This window comes from Daphnia pulicaria, chromosome 4 (assembly GCF_021234035.1).
Source record: "Daphnia pulicaria isolate SC F1-1A chromosome 4, SC_F0-13Bv2, whole genome shotgun sequence".
NCBI classification, from domain to species: Eukaryota; Metazoa; Arthropoda; class Branchiopoda; order Diplostraca; family Daphniidae; genus Daphnia; species Daphnia pulicaria.
The window spans coordinates 22,064,810-22,082,621 of NC_060916.1; the positions used below are offsets into that span (position 1 = coordinate 22,064,810).

General features: G+C 37.9%; 3 protein-coding genes and 2 long non-coding RNA genes across 10 annotated transcripts; 3 read left to right on the forward strand and 2 right to left on the reverse strand.

The window, feature by feature from the left end:
- The first annotated feature begins 257 nt into the window (after nt 1-257).
- LOC124335879 (diphthine--ammonia ligase-like) lies at nt 258-3,302 on the forward strand. Its single transcript, XM_046789369.1, has 9 exons — nt 258-1,098; nt 1,166-1,349; nt 1,431-1,522; nt 1,601-1,688; nt 1,760-2,000; nt 2,073-2,347; nt 2,444-2,608; nt 2,672-2,933; nt 2,999-3,302. Exons 1-9 carry the CDS (start codon nt 695-697, stop codon nt 3,220-3,222), a joined length of 1,935 nt encoding a protein of 644 aa, XP_046645325.1. The 5' UTR covers nt 258-694; the 3' UTR covers nt 3,223-3,302.
- Nucleotides 3,227-5,994, reverse strand: LOC124335878 (PHD finger protein 10-like). The gene is made up of 5 exons (XM_046789368.1): nt 5,635-5,994; nt 3,917-5,530; nt 3,674-3,858; nt 3,546-3,617; nt 3,227-3,488 (listed from the first exon to the last, which is right to left on the reverse strand). The coding sequence occupies exons 2-5, from the start codon at nt 5,494-5,496 to the stop codon at nt 3,307-3,309; spliced, it is 2,019 nt and encodes a 672-aa protein (XP_046645324.1). The 5' UTR covers nt 5,497-5,530; nt 5,635-5,994; the 3' UTR covers nt 3,227-3,306.
- A 106-nt stretch (nt 5,995-6,100) lies between these two features.
- LOC124335880 (DNA polymerase alpha subunit B-like) lies at nt 6,101-10,542 on the forward strand. Its single transcript, XM_046789370.1, has 10 exons — nt 6,101-6,242; nt 6,508-6,727; nt 6,796-6,844; nt 8,540-8,655; nt 8,807-9,092; nt 9,149-9,416; nt 9,478-9,709; nt 9,774-9,974; nt 10,032-10,218; nt 10,285-10,542. The coding sequence occupies exons 1-10, from the start codon at nt 6,164-6,166 to the stop codon at nt 10,414-10,416; spliced, it is 1,770 nt and encodes a 589-aa protein (XP_046645326.1). The 5' UTR covers nt 6,101-6,163; the 3' UTR covers nt 10,417-10,542.
- Nucleotides 10,543-10,809: 267 nt separating this feature from the next.
- On the forward strand, nt 10,810-12,710 carry LOC124338570. 3 transcript variants are annotated; one of them, XR_006917880.1, is made up of 5 exons: nt 10,810-11,331; nt 11,461-11,716; nt 11,816-11,933; nt 12,012-12,088; nt 12,503-12,710. It is a non-coding gene; the product is annotated as an uncharacterized LOC124338570 (long non-coding RNA). The 3 variants fall into 3 exon arrangements; XR_006917881.1 differs by having other exon boundaries at nt 10,810-11,215; nt 11,461-11,599; XR_006917879.1 differs by having other exon boundaries at nt 10,810-11,215; nt 11,461-11,588.
- Nucleotides 12,711-14,698: 1,988 nt separating this feature from the next.
- LOC124337924 lies at nt 14,699-17,388 on the reverse strand. 4 transcript variants are annotated; one of them, XR_006917571.1, is made up of 5 exons: nt 17,166-17,384; nt 16,628-16,745; nt 15,619-16,565; nt 15,423-15,556; nt 14,699-14,944 (listed from the first exon to the last, which is right to left on the reverse strand). It is a non-coding gene; the product is annotated as an uncharacterized LOC124337924 (long non-coding RNA). The 4 variants fall into 4 exon arrangements; XR_006917572.1 differs by lacking the exon at nt 14,699-14,944 and having other exon boundaries at nt 15,016-15,556; nt 15,619-16,338; nt 16,403-16,565; nt 17,166-17,388; XR_006917570.1 differs by lacking the exon at nt 14,699-14,944 and adding an exon at nt 16,865-16,903 and having other exon boundaries at nt 15,016-15,556; nt 17,166-17,388.
- Nucleotides 17,389-17,812: the final 424 nt, after the last annotated feature.

The window sequence follows — 17,812 nt, forward strand, 5'->3', positions numbered from 1 at the left end:
AATCTCATAACGAGTAGACCCTTGTTTCTTCTCTATGAAAGTGACTAAATGTTGCTTCACTTGCTGTTAACATAAATTGTTAATTTCATAGTAAAACCATTCCTTGTGTACAAAATTGAACAAATGGCATCGAAAACCCTATTCCTCATGCATTATTTACTACTTTTATGACATTAAAACATAATTTGAAGGCTTCAAAGTCCGGGATCCAACTCGATAAAATGATACATCCGACAACACAGCAATTTTTTGCACTTAATTTGTTTTCAGATTGGGTTGGGACTTGGGATTCGTCTCTTTAATTTGGCAGATAATTTATTGGAAAAACTATTTTTCAACAAACGAAGTTAGGCAATTTCGTGAATTCCAATTTAAATACTTGGATGGATGAGAACGACAGGAAAATGTATAATCTTCGTTTAAAAAATAAAATAAAAATGTAAATAAATTCAAAAAAACGTTTGAAGGACCTTGCTACACTAAATTGATGTACTTTGTTAGAGACACTATAATTAAAAAAAAAAATAGGTCATAGCTAACTGATAGCCTCTGTCTCATCCTTTCCGTTTCTAAAACTGTCGTCTGCATATTTATTTGAGTGGCATTCGGCACTGACTGTTGACTTGAGTTAGTTAATTATCTTGTTGTGAACCAACTTTGAAGTTAGACCGAAAATTTTCTTAGTTCTGGAATCATGCGCACGGTTGCATTAATAAGTGGAGGGAAAGATAGCTGTTACAATATATTGCAATGTATAGCTGCTGGTCATGAAATTGTGGCACTAGCCAATCTCCATCCACCAATAAGTTCCAATGAATCTAAAATTTCCACACTTGATGAAATGGACAGCTACATGTATCAAACTGTAGGGCATGATGCCATAGACCTTTATTCAGAAGCAACTGGTTTACCACTGTACCGAGAAGCCATCATAGGGACAAGTCTACAACAAGGTTCAGATTACACACATGAAAGTCATGAAGATGAAGTGGAAGATTTATACAGACTTCTTTCCCATGTGAAAGAAATGGAAGCAATTGAAGCTGTTTCTGTTGGTGCCATCCTGTCAAATTATCAAAGAGTGCGAGTAGAAAACGTGTAAATGAATTTCACAGATTATTTCATTTGTTACCATTTTAATAATAATGAATTTTCTCTATAATAGGTGCAATAGGCTTGGTTTAACATCTCTGAGCTATTTGTGGCAGCGTGATCAAGAAGAGCTTCTAAATGAGATGATTTTGAGTGGAATGAATTCAATTCTCATTAAAGTTGCTGCACTTGGTCTTGATCCTAAAAAACATCTTGGTAAATCACTCCAAGAATGTCAACATGATCTACTCAAACTGGTATTGCACTTCAAATTACCTATAAAATTTTATCAAAATAACAGTAACATAAACACAAATTTCTTATAATGATTTTATTAGAAGGCTAAATTTGGTTTGAATGTATGTGGCGAAGGAGGCGAATACGAAACTTTGACATTAGATTGCCCACTTTTCAAAAAAAGTATTGTTGTGTGAGTTTATTCTAAATGTTGCGTTGGGCCTTCGCCTTCCGTTGTATTCTCTGTTAATTGTTTTTTTTTTTGTTTCAGAATAGAATCGGAAACTGTTCCACATTCTAAGGATCCATTCGCTCCTGTAGCTTATCTAAAGTTCCCCAAGCTCTCACTTGCCCACAAAGTATTTTGAAAAACTCAAGTTTTAATAGATAAGCAAACGCAAATATTGTTGATTAAAAATGATAATTCTAGGAATCCACCGTTCCAAATGATGTCGAACCGATAAGAAAACCCGAGGATTTCTGCCGAAATGAATTGGATAGCTGCTGTTTTGACGAAACATCTCAAGAAATTTCTTCTCGTTATGTACTTGAAAAAGCCGATGTGGTTTCATTTATCGGAAGCAGTAAAACCAATTCTGGTATTATCTTCGTCGGGGGAATAATCGCCAATTCAGAAGCTGATTTAACAATCATGATGAATACCCTTAAAGGTTTAAAACATTTTTACTTTTGCAGTTGACAGTAATTAAAGCAAAAACCTTATTTTCCCAAAAAAATTCTAGGAATTCTTGAAAACCATGGCTCTTGTATGAAAGCACTATTATCTGTTTGTCTCTATATCAGAGACATGGCAAATTATCCCCGAATTAATAACATTTACAGTCAATATTTTGATTTAAATCCACCCACGCGAGTTTGCGTCCAAGCTCCTATTATTTGCTACGCAATAATTGAAGCCATAGCCACTTTGTCAATTGATCGCAAGCGTTCAATGCACGTTCAAAGTATATCTCATTGGGCACCGGCTAATATTGGTCCATACAGCCAATGTGTCCAAGTATGTGTAAAAAAATTATTAAATAAAATAAATAAAAATGGCATCCTTACCGATTAAATATCATTCATCACATTTATGAATTTTATTTGTTATTAGATAGGAAATCTTCTTATGGTTTCGGGACAGATCGGTTTGATCCCTGGATCAATGACTCTGCCAAATCCTACCAACTTTCTTGCAGAGTGTCGCCTTGCACTTCGTCATGCTGCTCGTGTTCTCAGCGCAATGGATACGGAAATGTCTCTTAGCCACGCCCTACAAGTATGCATTACAGGATAATTACTATTTATAAAAAATTTAAATTTCCAACACAATTTTTCTAAGGTCGTGTGCTTTGTGCGTAGTGAGGTTCACATAACTGTAGCTAAAGCGACATGGAGAGAGTATGGTGGTGATTTGGATCAACCAATTGCTTTTGTCATCGTTAGCAATTTGCCAAGAAATGCATTGGTAGAATGGCAAATTTGGGCTCACCGGACTGAAGGATCAAGCGAAAAATTCTCGGCAATAGTGTCACCATCAAAACAAGTTGGCCATATGTACGTGACCAAATGTGAAGACGCAACAGCTTTAATTTGTCAGTTATGTACGTATATACGTTAATCCATTTTTCTGTTGCAATATTTATTTAATAATGCTTTTACCTTTTAGTGGATATTCCTAATGATGTGAATGAATGGATTACTCTTTACCAAAGGCTTGCGCAACACTTGGGTCAAAATCATGCTCTAAGAATCTTTTACAAGATTGATCAAAATGGTTATAATTGGGAAATGTTAAGAGATGTAATTCCGAAATCTATTGCATTAACTTTGATCCCAGTTTGTGGATTTGAACCGGGGCAAGCTGTTATTGTTTGTGGCATACACTTTTGAATTGTTGAAAAAATGACAGTATATTTTATTTCAAAAATCAATTTTTATACGACGACACGTGCAATATTTTCGTTTGATATTTTTTCACTTTTTCCTTAATTTGGCCTGGGCTTTGTCAGTACAGGAACGAAATGGACAATTCCACCGCCCTTCTGGTATGCTGCGCAATCCGACACAATATGTGTGATATCCTCGATCACAAAAATCGCAGAACAACATTTTCTCTTCGTCAGCTGGATCATGGCATTGATCGCAAGTCTTGCAATCTGAAAAAGATTTAAAAATATCACCCAATCTTGATGTGAAACTCTTCTTCAACATACCGTTACATTCCCACGAATAGGCGGCTACTTGAGGCATCATACTTATGTCCAAATTCCAGCAAGTTAAATGACCTAAAACAAATCAGTGCTGTAATTGTTTACAGGTGTTACAAAATTCAATAACACACCATCAGCTTGGCATTTGGCGCAACGGACGAGAGGCTCGGGATGTCCTGTTTTGTTCCGCCGTCTATCACCTCGACAAATTTTACACATGCCGGGCTGTCCAAGGTACTGAGGGCGATCTTCATCGTCTGAATCGTCGTCATCATCTTCGCTGGAACTTGAGGTATCATCGTCACTGGAATCAGAGCTAAAATTGATAATAACATGTTAAGAGGATTCCCTTGATAGAGTGGAATTCATAATACCTGGAATCATCTGACGAGGAACTAGAATCATCTGATTCCGTCTGACTTGCAGCAGCGGAATCGGCTCTGGTGGAAGACCCGTTCGTCGGCCGCCTTTTCCGCCTCTGAGAAATGTCTGGCTGACCAACCAGTGGTCCTCTCATAACTGTACCAATTGGTAAACAATTGAGCTGGTAAGGGCTATAAGTCTTAAAGAAAGAGGAAAATTGCCCAGGAATCACTGCTACTGGATAAGGATCCGAAGGAGCATTGACTGGCTTGAGCGCAGCCGCCCTCCTTGGAATTTGAACTGTAAAGGTCTGTAAGTCGAGACAATGCAATCGTTCTTCAACACGCTCCTTGTTGAACATAACATTCCACTTAGCCGCAGCTTTTATAGCCCGCTGACGTGGATCGAATGACTTTTTCTCGGCTGGTGCAGCCGGAGTGGCCACTGGAGTAGTTCCTTTCGTCTTTGACTTGTAAGCTTGTTCCTTCTTTTCGCTTTGAGCAGCTAAATATTCTTCGTATTTTTCAGGGAAAAAGTTGAAAAAGAGATCAAGCACCTCACAACTCAACAATGCAGTAAGTCCGAGATTAGCTTGCGTTTCACTAACTGCGTTTCGTTCCCGAAGCCAATCCCGTTCCACCATTTCAACTGCTCGACGCTTCATATCTGGATATTTTCTTTTGAAGTTTCCTTTAATTGACAAATAGTTGACTACTTGCTCTTGTACCATCCACAGTTCGGCATTCGTATCCTCACACGGCCAAGCGTATTCCACTAGTTGTGCAGCTGTAATTGGTGTTTGCGAACTGGCATCAAAGATTTCACGAGTGCCCAGTTTCTTTTTTGCGCTTGAGGTACTCAATGTTTTCCACGGAGATTCATTTGCACTCTGAACGAGAGAACTGAACGTTGCTGATCCACTAAAAGAGTTTTCTACACTCATTCTAGTATCTTCTTCTAAAACTTGGAACTTTGGGAGTCTTGGTCGGGCAGCCCCACGTGGAGTTTTGGGAGTTCGTCCACGTCCACGTCCTCTACCGGTAGAGGTCGACGGACGACCGCGTCCCCTTGTCGGAGTGTTGAATACAGGCTCAATATTCTCTCCAACTGATTGTGCACTGGTGTCAAGCAACTCGGGAACCGGTAGTTTTTTTCGACCACGACCTCTGCCTCTCCCTCTGCTTTGCTGAGCTGGTGGGGGTACTTTAACAAAATCTGGATCAGCTTCAAATGGAATATCTTTGGCACGACGTGGGAGCTTTTCTCTGGTGGCATTTAAATCATACACTTTTCGTTTGTATTTCCGTCTACCACCCACAGCACCATCAAGGTTTTCTTCTTCATCTGCTCCTGGAGTGTTTGAGGCTGTGGACCTGTCTAATATATTTGAATATGCAACACTTGAATCATTTGCACATTCATGTGAACTTTGGCTGGCTAGAGAGAGGTCTTGAGACACCTCATTGTCATCTAGTTGACTGTCTTCTAAGGTTTGATCTTCTTCATTTATTTCTTCAAAACTTTGTTCATGTTCCGCTGCTGTTGCATCTTCAACCTCATCTTGAGGAAGCATTTCATCATCAACTTCCATTGTAAATAGTCGAATTTAAAGTGAGTCTTGGGATCTGAAACATACCAATGAGACAAGTTAACACACATTCACATTCCTAAAACATTTGAAATTGCAATTGCAACAACATTGATTTTTATAGAGAAACAAAGGAATTACTTCGTAAATTATCAGTCAATAAGGTTGTAAATTTTAAAAAGTCCGAAGACGATATCTTGTGCTATATAGATGGGATTTTGAATTCCTGAGTACACTTTTAAAGTTTTTAAGAAATAAAGAGTCTGTTGATACATATAAACATTGGATGACACACTACAAGCTACCGGGTTTAGCCTTTGGCTATACTCGTTTCCGTTGAGCATTTACGTATCGATTCTATCACAATCGATTTATAAGAACATTCCGAATAATCTTTTCAATTTATTTTTTTTCTAAAAGTAGGAGAAAATAAAGAGTTTCAATTGACGAATGATAATGAATTTGTAAAATTTTGTAAGATATTAAAACAATTCCAAGAAACTATTGAGGTAATAAAATGAATAACTGGTTTTTCAAGAAACAAAAGATTGCCGCATTTTTAGCAGCATGCGGCGCAGTGACGCCACGAACGATAGGATGGAGCACTATTCGGAACGAGGGAACTATTTATTCTTATGCGTCTGCGCTCTGAAGAACCATTGGACTGATCATGGAGTTGGATCACAGCAACTTGTTGAATGAGTTTGAAGATTTCGGGTTAACACCCAATCTCAAAGTCTTGATTAAATGTAAGTGTGTTTTTTTAAATCTTTCTTGATGGTTCATTATGATTTTAGATTTGTCTGTCGTGGAGGTTATTTTGTTTGAGTGAATAATGCCATAGTACAGTGTGACAATTTTGAGCATTTTATGTATGATTACGAATGCAAAAGGGCAGAGCGTGCTCAGTAAAGAGACGCCTTATTTAACGTCGTAGAGAATTGTCGTAGTTATGCTATTTTTGTGGATGCAAAATTTCATTTTTATATAGTGTTGATTGAAACTTTTTTACAGGTTCAGAGCTGTTGAAAAAGTACGATATCACTGCTGATACCCTAGTCAATCACTGGATTGGTTTTGCTGCCACAAAATTAAATAATGAAGCTCCTTCGCTGGAAAATTTGGGGGCATTTGAGAATGACCTCTCCAAAGAACTATCCGCCAAAACCAAAATCAAAAGTGAACCTCTGAGCGAGTCTCCAGTCATTCACAACATCACCACCATCAATCAGTTGTAATGTCGAGCTTGATTTTTCCCAAAGCAGTCTTAATATTAAATGTTTTATCTTTTATTCCTTTCAGAGCTGAAGATGATGAGCTTCTAGTAGGCTATGGAACACCTGCCAGGAAGGTAAAAAAGTTCCTTTTCTTTGTATACTGTAAGGGTCTTGGGAGATGGATTGTGTACAGAGTACAAGGTTGAAAAAAGCGCCTTTCAAAAATCTACCTGGCTCACAAAGCATCGTGGCGCCTTTTTCAAGGTCAAATATTCCCCTCCACCGTTCGTGTGTCGCCGTGGGCTACTCTCGGAACCTCCGCACACACATCTACCTGCTGACACAACTGCGGCCATTTCTTTTTGTTGAGTTCTCTCAATTTCCAAATCGGTTGTCGAGGAAAACTAATCAGAAAGGGATGGAAGAAGTTAACCGATATAAGAAGGTACCGTCCCCATCCTGATGAGGTTTCATGCAAATAGCAGTTGGAAAAAGTTTAAAAAAGAGAGAAACACGAAAAAGAATCTGAAATGGGTGGAGATGATTTGTCCCTCGACTGTTGCTGCTGAAGAGTAGGGGAGGTAGAGAACTCTCTTTCTATTGGTAGATAGGAATTTTATAGGTAAGAAGAGGCTTCCTTACCTTTGTGCGTGCGTGTTGAGTATAGCCTTTGGTGTGTAACGAACCCCTCCACCTCATTCACCCACCTCCCCCACGAGCGCACACACGTTCTTCGCTCTCTTGTGTCGACGTGTTTTTGTTCCCAGAAAGAAAGTTAGTGCGCAGTCTTAGCCTTTGAATCACTGCCATCTTCGCTCTCAACAATCCCAACGAAAAACGTCGATTCGTTCTGTGTGTTTGTTAATCCGTTTTAGCCAGGTGAAAACATCAGAAAGTCTAGACGATCAACAGTTTCTTTCGTTTTAACGAATTTTCCATTGTTGGCGAGTGTTGCTTAGCTTGGCCCCTCCCTTTTTCTTGCGCTTTCCCAGGGACTTTGCCTCGAGCTACAACGGTCGTTTTCCCATTCCACTCCACCTCTCTCTTTGACTCGATCTCTCTCCCTCACCTGTACCTGCAGGGAGGGAAGCATTTTCTTTTCTTTTGGAGACGCGCGTCTCTCAGTCGCCATTACCTGGTGTCGCTCGATTAATCTCCTTCTCTTCCATTTTTCCCATCAAGTGTAGAGTTATTTGCTTTATTCAACAATCCAGTCGCGTTCGGTGGATATGGTTCTCGTGACATGGCTTTTCATCGGCTTTGTATTCCGAGTGTACATGACTAGATCCATACTCACCAGACGAGGCTGGACCAATCACTCAAAGCTCTTGACTTACCATTTTTTGATTTGTTGATTCTTTTTAATGCTCTTTTGTCGTCATTGTTTGCCCCGTCGGCCAGGGGGGATGATGATGGAATTTTTTTCCGCGCGGGAAATCGTCCTCCCCCCCCACAATTGTGAACAATTGGAAGTTTTACTCGGCAACGTAAAAATAAAAACCGGAACCGGAAATGTGAGCGAATGTCCCCTGTATGTAACGATGATTGTCATTTCTTTTTCCATGTAATTCTGCAGCAATGACGGTTTATTTGATCGATCGGAAATTCCATGGCGAAGGTTGGGCGCTCTCTAGGTGGGTCTGTTTCTAGTGCATGTGTTTTCTCAGCGCGTCATTCATGACTAGATCCATACTCATCTAAAGGGACCCAGCCATTCTACAATTTAAATTTAATCGAATTTATGCATGTGACAATAAAATTATGTCGAAATAAAATAAAAATCTCGTGTTCATTTGGATAATTCGTTGTTGTATTCTAAATTTTGACAGTCGTCGGTGGGAGCCAAAAGGACAAGCGGATTGGAAGGAACCCCGCAGAACAAGCGTCTAGCAGGGTTGGGTCAGGCGTACCCTGTGCACAGTCCCTCTGTATTCTCTCCTTCCACGTAATTAAGGTTTTATTGTCTTCTCATGAGCCCAGTATAAAAGAAACAGTTCTTCACTGGTCGGAAAGAATAGGATCATTGACCGAACGCTACATATTAGTAGACGAAATAGTGTAGACTTGTCTTTGCAATGTTCTGTATATTTCAACAGGCCTGGCACATCCAGCAAGTTTTCGACACGTAACAACTCTGGTGAGATTGTTGCCAAGTATCCAGCTGACGCGGTCCTCGACTGGACAAGAACCAACGAAAGATGGCAACCGAAAATTCAACTTCATGGCACTGCAGAAACGAAATTAACCACCAAATATAATTACATGTTCAGTCGAATGAGAGATAAGTTCGACATTTTAGAAGAACAGATCAATGTTATTGGAGATTTAATTAAAGGAAAACTTGGAATCGAAGAATTCGAGTCCAACAATATTCTCAAATCGGTAGTTATAATTTTAACGAATAGTTTTGGGTGATTTAATGAATAATTAATTTTCAGGATGCTTTCCAAACGATCGGCCGAATCTGTTGTGATGCGACCAGCGGCTCTCGATTGAATACAGCTTCATTATTGCTTGAAGGAACCCGAATGATATCTTCCGGGCAGAGTGTTCCGCTTGATGTCTCGCAGCTCAAAGAGTTTTCTTTTTTTCCGGGTCAAGTAGTAGCTGTTGAGGGTAGTAATCCGACTGGAAAAAAGATGGTAGTTACTTCTGTAACCACTCCACCAATAAATCCTGTCTTCAAAACCGACGTTTCATTGGAAGGTGGCCATTAATCATATCTCCCGTGTTTTTACATGTCAATATTACATATTTTCGTGTTTAGGTCCCCTAAATGTGATGGTAGCGTGTGGGCCCTTCACGCTATCCGACGATTTGGAATTTGCGCCACTTGTTGAATTCATCCAGCAGATTAACACAATCCTTCCGCACTTGGTTATCATTATGGGGCCATTTTTAGATTTCAAGAACAAAAAAGTGGAGAGTGGAGAACTTGATCATACCTACCAGGAACAATTTGAAATCGTCATGAAAGAACTTCAGACAAAGATCTCAAAGTATTTATATTCTATTTAAAATCATGAGTTAATTAGACTTAGACGTTAATTTTTTTTTCCCAAGTCATGTACAGGTTTGCGTCATTCCGTCGTGGAGAGATGTTCATTACAGGGCAGTCTATCCGACTCCCCCATTTCAGCAAGAGAATAAATTACCGAATTTCCACTTTTTCTCAGACCCATGTGTCTTGAATGTAGAAGGTGTTTTTATCGCCTTGACTTCAACTGATATTCTCTTTCACCTTAGTAAAGAAGAAATTTCGGTGTAAGATAAAATCAGACCAGGAATTTTACATTGAAATTTACCCGCTTTTGTTAAAAGTGCACCACCTGGTTCCGATAGGATGGGCCGAATGGTCTCCCACCTATTCAGCCAACAGTCTTTTTATCCTTTGAATCCACCAGCCGAAGAAATGAGTGTCGATATGGAACATGCTGATGATTACTGCAAGCTAACATTCACACCACATTTATTGTTGGTTCCTTCTGATCTACGTTTTTTTATCAAGGTAATTTAAACTTCAGTAATTTGAAATTTCTGTGGTCCTTTATTTTACATTGTATATTTTATATAGAATGTCAACGGTTGTGTAGTAATCAACTCGGAAAGAGCAGTCAAAGGTATTTCTGGTGGAACTTATTCTCGACTCCAGATCACTGGTGAAGGCTCGTCTGTTCAAGTTAAGGCCGAAGTTGTTCGAATCTAAGTCTACGTAATTCAGTACATATCCTAACTCGTTCATATTTTAAGTTCATTCTCCCGTATTCACCAAGCACCAACATATCAAATGAAAAGCACAAGCCAAGTAAACAATAAATACGAAAAACAGTAATTAACAGTTTTGTTTCATTCCCCATTGTTTTGAATATGGGTACTCTTTAACAGGGTCTTGTATAAATGCTGTTTGTTTAAAAAGAGGAGAGAGGAATTTGTTTCAAATGTATTTAACTTAATAAATTGACTAAGCAATTTACTAGGTACATTTAAAAAAAAGTGATTTGCCAATTTTCGGAAATTAAAGATCGAATATCAAAATTGGCAACACCGTTTTCTAGTTCTCACGGAAGTTCGTCTGTAGGCTGTAGGCCTGTAGCCGAAAAGTCGGCAGTCGGCACATAGCCACATAGACATAGGTCGGACTCGGAAGTTTAGCAAGGCTGTCTGGTTTTCCGTCACGTTTTATTTTGTTATTCGAGTGCTCAACCGTTGTATCTGTGTTACGCTTGACTGTCCTGCCACCCTACATGTAGTTGAAACAAAGCAGTCAAATTAGGAAGCAATTGAAACAGCCCAGGATTCCCAGATCACGTCAGTGCAAGAAGTGAGGCATAGGCTGTTTTGCCTGCATTGGATATTTAATCCAAGTTTGAAAAAGAAGGAATTTCTTCCATGAAATTTTATTTTGTGCATCTTTATTGGATCAGATATGGAACTAGAGTGAGCGTGTGAGACTGTGTACATGCTGTGTACCTGATGAAGTGAATGAGAATGTTCACTTATACAAGGTAAACGTTACGAACGTTGCAATTAGTGGGATCATACATTAAATTCGCCCACAAAAAGGAACCCTAATGGATATGGTGGATTGTATCCTTTTTCATAATTCATATGTGTTAATGAGGTAATCGTATAAAAAACCTGGGATTAATTCAATATATATGGAAAACGAATCGATCCGGCTTCATTTCGACTCAGCAAATTTTTTGCCGAAGAGCTTTAATGAACTTGAATTTTTTTTTTTACATTTCAGGTTGCTAAATCGTAAACTATTATTTTCAACGAAACCAACGCTTCACACCCCTTTTCCTATCGCAAGGGAAAGTCCTCAAATCCCCCACGAGATGCCACTGCAGTTTAATAACAACAATGACTGCAATGGTTAGTGCACAGTTAGTTGCAGTCTTTCACGTTTCGATGTAGTATAAAGTGAACTATTAAACATTTCAAAAAGTTTGTTAACCAGCATAATGTGGTAAAGCAGATTAAGTGTGAAACCAACATTATAGGTATTCTGCGTAGTTGATTTAACAATTAGTATTTTTTTATTTCCTTGACTTGCAATCTCACCCTTATCAATTCTGTTGTTGTCTGATTTTTTGAAACAGTGAGATCCTCGTGAAAGGAAAATAGCATGATCCAGGCTGTTCTTCAATTGCAAAGAAAGAGAATTATGATTGAAACAAATGCAAAATATCCAACTGGAATTCTCTCCATATTTGTGGTGTAAGTTTTACTGTAAGTTGTACTATAAACTATAAAGTTTATACTAATTCCTTTACTTCTTCTTTTTATCATGATCAGAATTTCGGAAAATATTCTTTCCAGAGAATAACACCTTAAAATAAATAACTGTGGTTGTGATAATGTAGCAGTATTGCGTGAGTATTACGCTTATTATTACCCGTTTTTGTTTGTTATGATTTTTTCTTACTTTAGTATGTCTCGATTTAGCTAGAGCAGGTATCCTTTTCATTTTCAGTTTTCGGCAGTTAACGTTAGATAATTTTGTGTGATAAATGACCGTAAGCCACAAAGCTCACTTGTTAGATTTTGGTAATTTGCTTGTCTACTTTCGGATTTTAAAGGAGTTAGTACTTCATTTAGTACTTATTAGACGCCCAAAAGAATGATTTTTCCTGAACTATAGGATATGGCATATGACAACAATTAGTGCATATTCGTGATTTGCTGATTTGATTCAATATTTTTGAAGTGCTCATCTCCACTGTTTTTTGTTGACTTTTTTCTCTACGCCTCGTTATTGATAAAATCTTACTTAAATCTCCTTTCAGTTGAATCCGTCGCCACCTTTTCATAGACTGACCCATTGAATGGTGAAACTGACGAGAGAATGCTGTTATTCAAGACTGCTAAATTGTTTAGTTGTTAGATATATTACAAGTGCATATCTGGGCTCCCTTCTTTTCTGTGGCCCCGTTTCCCTAACTAACCACTAACCAACGCCCGCCGGTGGTCACTCACCCGCTGTGAAACCAGGAGGAGGGGAGGGCTCTGGTCGAACGGGGACTTGGAAGGCGCATGATCCGACGAAAACTGTTAGAGGGTCATGAGTCTAACCCGGAAGCCTATTATGACTAATCGCTCCCCAGTAAAACTTGCCTCGCACCCTTCTCTCTTCTTCCATTTCCAGGTAATCTCCCTGGATCTACGCCGACACTGCATGTGCGAGTTTTAGCAAGCAATCCGCCACCCAATTTGACCAAAAGTGGTAGTTTGTTTTCACGGAAATTGCGTCATACGGTAAAAAAATTTCTAGTTCAACAATCTCATGTAGAAATTTGCATCTAGTTTACTGGTGCACTTTGCGATTCTTAAAGCTTGATTAATTTAGGAGATGTGTTAAAAGCAATTGTGAGTAGCCAATAAATTGTACTAATTCGCTTTTTCTGAATATTTTGGTTTTAGATCACTGTTGTTTTTAGATTTTCTTGTGATTTATCTTCAAAATATTCTGAAAAAGCGAATTAGGCTACTCACAATTGCTTTTAACACATCTCCTAAATAATCAAGCTTTAAGAATCGCAATTTACACCAGTAAACTAGATGCACATTTCTACATAAGATTGTTTAACTAGAAATTTTTTAACCGTCTGACGCAAGTTCCGTGAAAACAAACTATCACTTTTTGTCAAATTGGGTGGCGAATTGCTTGCTAAAAAGCCTCGCACAAAAAAAATTGTCCTGAACCGGACGCTCTGTTTAGTATATTGTTTATTTTGTAGATGTTTCATAAAAAATACATATATATACATTTATATACAAATATTTTAAAAATAAATATATTTATAGGTATATAATAATTTTATGAATTTGATGTTGGTGATTGTGGGGTTTGAGGAATGGATGTGGGATTTGATGTTGAGGCTTATATGGTATGAGGAATGAATGTGTAAGTAGGGAAGGTTATATGCTTAACAACAGATTTTATCAGCAGCATTAAAAAAATATATATCTCACTTTTTATAGTAAATCTTAACCAAATATCCCACCCCAACTTCCTCCTCATTCCCCCATCGCGGACATGTTTATTATTTGTTTGACATAAACTTCCCATAGTACTTTTTTTATTCCTTCTCAATATTTAAAAGGTAAACTGCAGACACAAATAGCAATTTAACACAATACTGGATGTCACTTTTGTAGCACAAAACCAGCACCTTGGATGCACAAGGAACAGCAACTTAATGCTCTTTCACTACCATAGGCTGCAACAACACGCCACATTGGACAGCAACACCACTGCCACTGTTATGTAAACATGAACCTATAATCAAAGTAAAATTAATCTTCAGCATCATTGGAAATGCTGTATGAAATTTTAAAAAAATATGCTACATTATATCACTTCAAATATTCAACCCAAATATTATATGGCAACATTATCTTATCTATTGTTGAAACTTAAATGAATAAATTTACATGAAACTAGATGATTCATTTAAGATTTAAATACAAATTCATTTAAACTTTAAAGAATACTCTACAGTGGAACAGTTAAACAAAACTACTTTTGGTATCTGCCTTTCTTGCTTACAACAAACTCCCCTTTAAAAAATCCATAACAAAACACATGACTGAAGGAAATAGCTGTTGACTTGACCAAATCCCAAAATGTTAAAACTAAAGGTGCATTCACACTGCCACTATCGCAGCGTTACGGAGCGTAGCGCCACTGGGTGTTACGGAAGAATTGGTACTATAGCCCAGTGGCGCTACACTACGCTACGCTCCGTAACGCTGAGTTAGTGGCAGTGTGAAACTGTGAATGCACCTTAACCAATGGATGCAAAGCTTAATCACATTTTAATTGTAAAATCTAAACTGGATAAGATTGTCACCTTCGAATAGTGTCTGTGTTCATGATGTTCACGCAAAGGTAAATGAGACTTCCATGCAGCCTGCACAATTGGATGCAAGTCCTAGATTGGATGGCTGAAGTTCCTAACATTAAGAGGTGCCTGAAACCAAGAACTTATACATCCGCCAAGCAAAGCAAAGCAACCCAACAGAAAAACCCCCAACGAGGAACAATAGCACGCCTCAACTAACACTTAACAGAGATGAGAGAACGAAGAAGGTAGGGGCTAAAGGGCTAGCCTATGCCCCAGAATTGAAAACAAATCTGGCCGCCAGATGTCCTAAGTGTCCAAGCAATAACAATTGAAATATATAAATAATTACGACGAAATCCATAAGGACGTCCGCAGCAACACCTATTATTTAAAAAAAAAAAAAAATCTCTCGATCCATAAGGATTTGGAGCTTCACATTACTTCAGTTAACTAGGCCAAATTGGTGGATTGAACAGGACTATGAGAACACAATTAACAAAAAAAAAATTAATGCTACCTTATGTTGTTTCATATAGAATTAACCCAAACATTCTACTGCAACATTATCTGATACCTGTCATTGAACACAAATTTACATGAAACTAGATAACTTTTCCTTTTTAAATACAAATTCTTTCAACTCTACAGTGACAAATATCCTTTCTGTCAACCTATCTTGGGAAAAACAAATTTCCCTTTTACAACCCAAAAAGAAAATACAATTTTTAAAAAAAAGTTCTTAACTTGATGAAACTCCAAAATGTCCAAACTAAACCAAAGCAAAGCTTTGTTGCTGAAAATTTAAGTTTTTCTTCCAACTCAACACATTTCATTTTTTAGATAAACTGAAAATATTCACCTTACTAGCCTTCAATGAGTGTACATCCAATTGACATTCACAGCAAAGGTAAATGAGAATTCCACGCAGCCTGCACAATTAGATACAAGTCCTAGATTGGAAGGCTGAAGTGAAGTTCCATATTTTAAAGGTGCCTGCAATCAAACATTACCAATGTCCTTATCAGAATTTTAATCAGTTTAATCAGTAATTTTACCATTCACTCAGCTTCTGGACATGTGGAACAGCACGGTTTTCAAATCCAAAAAGGCACTTAACACTCTCGAGGTTACTCCGGGTTACTCTGCGTCAAAACCAAAATTAATCACGCTTACCATCATCACAGGTAGAAATACATCCATCAAGCAATGTAGCTAGCATAAAAACCCCCAAGCCCCAACAAACGACAATAACGTCCCTTACCTCTCGAAACATACGCTTCAACTAATAGGGAACCAGGAAGAAGGTAGGAGGTAGGGCCAAAGTCTACGCGCCAACAATTGAAGACAAATCTTGCCGCCAGATGTCTTCTTCAGTGCCCCACCCATAAACATAAAAAATAAAAAAAATAAATGTCTACGACCAAATCCATCAGGAATTCCCTCTTCTAGGCCAATTTGATGGATGAACCGATTGACCAGATTTCTCAACAATTCAATCTGAATTTACTCCAGATGTTTACTTCCAGATCCCAAAGTCCCTAAAAGTCTGCCCTTAAGTCGAGAAAGATGAGGTGACCTTCTAGCAGCAGCTTTTGCGTTCCTCTCGGGAAAAAATACTTAGTAGTAACCTGAAGTTCCAAAATCCAAACTATCTTCAGTCCTCTGTGACCATCCATGCCCATGTTGCCAGCTTCGGAAGACATTTCTTCTCAGCTGGACATGCGTAGAGGGTTTGAACTTACAAAGCGAATTCGCTCAACAATTTGGGGCCGTTTCTGCGGGAAAACGAGACATTCACTCAGCCAGAAACAGAGGATTACTTTAGTCAATGGGTAGAACCTGTAGATCCCAGCAGGCGAATTATTCTTGGGGCCGTGATGAAAATTTGTGATGAAAAAGAAAATCTTGAACGACATCTGGATAGATGCTTCACTTTGTGATGATACAGTCGAACTCAATTGATCGTAATTACATCACCTTTCTGTTTCTAAATCTGTTGAAACTTGAAACAAATAAAATTCTCATTAGCTATGGTTGGATAGAAATAAAAATGTTCCCTTTTACCTGGTGCTTTAGTCCATTGATAAGTAAGTGATAAAAGATTTGATAATGGTAGAGGTAGTAGCAGAAGATATTTTGGCAACAGTGGAATTCCAAAACAAAATCATTACAATCAGGAAGCCTAAGTAGATTTAAAAGAAAGAAATATTATAGCATTTATAGGTAGCTTCATAATCAATGAAACTAGCTAACAACACATTGACTTGCTTACGAGAACTGGATTGCATATATATCACTTACTTGTTCATTTAACTTTCAATATAATTCAATCTTTTGAACCTGAATTTTGATAAAAGATATCATAAAATTAAAACAATGTTTAAGGAATGTTTAAGGAATGGTTGGAATGTTGGAATCGACAAGTAAAGTTATGAAATTGTGCCCACACGACCACTCCAACCAAATTGACAAAAATTAAGATATGCTCTGGTCTTATGAATGATAGATTTCTTAAAATCCATAATAATGTTGGGACTTTCAATGTAGTAAAAAAAAGGAGGGATACTCTGAATTATGAAGAAATTCACAAAGGAAGACATACCGAATGATCAACCACCATCAAGGCCATAGCCTTCTACAGTTACGGCCACGGAGCTGTGATTCACCCTGGGTGAATTACTGATTAATTAAATTATTAAAATTATTGATTCACCCTGGGTGAATAACGTAGGTTCAATCATTTGTTCGACAAGCAGACGGTTCTCGAACAAAGGATTGGGGCATTGGGCTTACGTTTGGTGTCAAGCGTAATAAAAAGTTTAGTTCTGCCATTGGTGCTCATCAGCGTAAACTGCGCACGACTTTTTGCTCGACTACTACTTTTTCATTGGAATAACATTGTCATTATGGTCAAAATCCTTATCATATGCGTCATACATCAACAGGACGCCCAGTAGATTATCGGGAATTTTAAGGAATTTGTTTGCGGATTTTACGTTGTCTATTCGCCGATTTGGTATATTATATGGTGTTCTGTGTTTCCGGCTGTTCGCCATCTCTAGAGGAAAAAATGCACTGTTTGAAATATAATTTATAAAAAAAATGAAAAAAAATGAAAAAAAATGAAAAAAAATTAAAGTATTACTTTTAAAAAATACATTCTCTTCTTAAGAATGACAAATTACCTCTTAATTGAACATACGATAAATTTAAATTATGAATGTGACAATTCAAATTGCGCTTAGAAGA

Bases quoted from the DNA above. Each gene is read 5' to 3' on its own strand.
- LOC124335880 (XM_046789370.1), top strand. From the start codon at position 6,164: ATGGAGTTGGATCACAGCAACTTGTTGAATGAGTTTGAAGATTTCGGG. The intron at 9,093-9,148 runs GTAGTTATAATT...ATTAATTTTCAG, and splicing joins CCAACAATATTCTCAAATCG to GATGCTTTCCAAACGATCGG. The intron at 9,417-9,477 runs GTGGCCATTAAT...TTTCGTGTTTAG, and splicing joins AACCGACGTTTCATTGGAAG to GTCCCCTAAATGTGATGGTA.
- LOC124335879 (XM_046789369.1), top strand. From the start codon at position 695: ATGCGCACGGTTGCATTAATAAGTGGAGGGAAAGATAGCTGTTACAAT. The intron at 1,099-1,165 runs GTAAATGAATTT...TCTCTATAATAG, and splicing joins AGAGTGCGAGTAGAAAACGT to GTGCAATAGGCTTGGTTTAA. The intron at 2,609-2,671 runs GTATGCATTACA...AATTTTTCTAAG, and splicing joins CTCTTAGCCACGCCCTACAA to GTCGTGTGCTTTGTGCGTAG.
- LOC124335878 (XM_046789368.1), bottom strand. From the start codon at position 5,496: ATGGAAGTTGATGATGAAATGCTTCCTCAAGATGAGGTTGAAGATGCA. The intron at 3,859-3,916 runs GTATTATGAATT...TATCAATTTTAG, and splicing joins TCCTCGTCAGATGATTCCAG to CTCTGATTCCAGTGACGATG. The intron at 3,489-3,545 runs GTATGTTGAAGA...AATCTTTTTCAG, and splicing joins CTATTCGTGGGAATGTAACG to ATTGCAAGACTTGCGATCAA.